Below are 2971 nucleotides of genomic sequence, written 5' to 3' on the forward strand. Positions count from 1 at the left end.
TTCATATGAATATGGCTGAAAATGTTCATTTTTTCAGAAAAGGTGGTGTCTATTTACTTGTGACCACGCTGTGTATATTGGAACAAAATATGGGTGGAAACAGCCCTTATATTGGTAGGATGGGGATTTGAACCCACAAACTGCAGAGTGCGAGTTGAGCATCGTAATCACCTGGCCATGCTAGTCAAAAATAAGGGAATGGGAGTGTTGTAAATCAAATCTTCAAAAATAATTTATGTACTAATTGTGTGTATACTAGCTAGATTTACACTACTTGCTTTCATTCAGTTTTGCCTGATATTTTATCAATAAAAACCTTCATGTTTTTGTTGTCTAAAGAAGTATTTTTAATTTCATAGTTTCTCGTATCTAATTATTGTTTTTTTTAAAGGTTTAATTTTTTTTTTCTCTTTAGTTATCTGATGTTTTTTAAGTTGTAGCATGATCAGTTATCCTATTATCATAATCTTATATTTGTTTCAAGCTTAAGTCTCATGATGGGACAGCAGTAAGTCTTTGGATTTAATAACACTACAATCAGGGGTTTGATTCCCTTTGATGGGCACAACAGATAGCCTGGTGTGGCTTCATTATAACAAAACACACACATATTTCATTCTCAAAAAAAAAGTAATCTAAACTGCCATCAGTCTTTTCTGACATTACATTACTTGGAAACTGTTAATTCATATGCTGAGTACCATGATAATAGAAGAACTAAGTTAAATAAATGTACATGGATTTTTTTCGAAAAACATAGATCACTTTTAATAGTTGAATAATGTTTATAAATTTCAGACGCTATTCCTCGAAGTTGACAGACAATCAAAAATGGATCAAGGAACGTAGTCATGAATCTTATGCAAAAAATTACTCTATTGTCTACCCACATGATGAGCCCTTGGCTTGTAGAAACATGAGAAAAGACCCATTTTATGATGTGAGTTAATTATTCTATTTATACATTTTATAAACATTTATTAAAATGGTTCTGCAAGTTTTTAGTTCAATAACATATGTGGCAGAATTCAGTCATGGAATTTATCTACTACTTCATGGAATATTTGTACTATGTCCTGCCTTACCTAGTATAAGTAGGATCACTTTATGACTGTCACATGGAGAAGAGATATGTCCATATTTTTGCTGTCCAATTTGTGATTCACCAACTATAGAAAGAATATGAATTATAACAGCAGTTTTAGCACTTTTAGGAAGAAATTAACTTTTGCTTTGAAAGTGCCAAGATCTGCTGTATAGTGATGTTTTCATGATGGTTCTTTATATTATATGCTAACTGTGCACCGTCATATCTAAATTTTTGATCTGAAGTTTATTATAGTTGTATTTTACATTAGTATCACAATTTCAATCAAGAAGACATACAAGGTAATTGTGAAAATAAAATAAAACCCTAAGCCATGTTTATTATTTTTTTATTATGAATTTTGCTATGAAATAAAATCTAACCACCTTGGGACACAGTTTATATCTCTTCTTCTTCTCTCATTTTTTAAGTGATACATTTATGGAAATAAACGGAAAACAATTGTATAGATTTTACCATTTTTGTTCTTTTAATTTGCCTGTCTGTGACATCTAGTGACATTGCAAGTATAAGTCCAGTACTTTTTTTTTTTTCAAGATAAAAAGGTTAGACATTTCATTTTTCCATAAGTGGTTTTTTTCACAAATATCAGTTAGATCATTTATTTTAGTAAAATACTTATTGATCATGCAGGAGTTGGCTGAGAAAGGCTGCATCTTCCAAGAAAGATTGGGTTGGGAACGGCCGGGTTGGTTTGCTGGAGATGGAAAAGCAACTGTATGTTGGTTTTTATTTTGTTTATTTATTTTACATGCAGCTAATATTGTTTCTCTCAAATTCTATCGTGTTATATATACAACTTACACATTTATAATATACAATTGCATACAAATTTTCAAGAATATTAAATATATTGTCCTGGTGTGTGCCAAATATAAAAACAAGTTCTTATTAATTTTTTCTGTATTATATACCCCTATTGACTCAGTGGTATGTCTGAAGACTTACAATACTAAACAAATCAGGTTTTGATACCTGTGGTGTGCAGAGCACAGATAACTCATTGTGAGCTTTGTGCTTAACAATAACCAAACCAATCTATATAATACATAATTTGAAAGGGAAATAGGATATTTTTTATTAAATTTTAAAATGTGTGTTTTTTAACAAGTGACTGTAATATTATAATTACAGTTTAACTTGTACATAACTAATCCTGATATGGTTTCCACTCACACAAAGCTATCTCGATTATGCCCTCTATGCATTGTTAAAATATTTTTGCTATCAGCACACCAATCTTTATACCCCATCAATTTTGCACCATTTCTGAACATGTACATATGTGACTACTCTCCACCAATAGTACTGTGCCACCTGTATTGACACATTTAGCTTCCTCTGCAATTCATGCTTATTCCTCACTTTCATGATTGGTACAGCATTGTTTAGACGCATGTTTCTTCGCATGTGGCTACTGTTTATGAACGTGCTTCTTTGTCATTTAAATATTTTTCAACAGTTTTATTTTAGTGTGTTTGCATTCATATGTTTCAACAGTTTTTTTTTTGCATTTATTTCTTGTTACCAAATTACAAGAGATCAGAGTATGAATTTGTGATCAATGTATCGACTATGGAAATTCCTGTTACATTCAAAATCACTACTGGTACGACTTTCCAGGAATCAGGTGCGACTTTATCTGCAGAGGAGGTACAAGCAGGGAGCTAGATTCACATGATCAGTTGGCAATTTCTTCTTCTTTTCAATGTGTTTCTGAGGAAGATTACAATCAATGAGAAGACAATTTGGACTTTTTTTTTATTTTCGTTGCCTCCTCCACGTGTAATGTATATATCTGTTGGAGATATTGTTCTCTCTTTCTTCTCTATCTCCTCTATCCACCGAGGTCTCTGTATACTA

General features: G+C 31.6%; 1 protein-coding gene across 1 annotated transcript in view; it reads left to right on the plus strand.

The window, feature by feature from the left end:
* The window catches only part of LOC106471624 (sarcosine dehydrogenase, mitochondrial-like), a 65839-nt gene that overhangs the window by 45054 nt on the left and 17814 nt on the right, over positions 1–2971 (plus strand). The window contains exons 10-11 of the mRNA XM_013932236.2: positions 799–940; positions 1742–1825. Of these exons, the coding sequence (XP_013787690.1) occupies positions 799–940; positions 1742–1825 (226 nt within the window). The remainder of the gene's footprint in view (positions 1–798; positions 941–1741; positions 1826–2971) is intronic.

This window comes from Limulus polyphemus, unplaced genomic scaffold, assembly GCF_000517525.1.
Source record: "Limulus polyphemus unplaced genomic scaffold, Limulus_polyphemus-2.1.2 Scaffold4741, whole genome shotgun sequence".
Classification (NCBI taxonomy): Eukaryota; Metazoa; Arthropoda; class Merostomata; order Xiphosura; family Limulidae; genus Limulus; species Limulus polyphemus.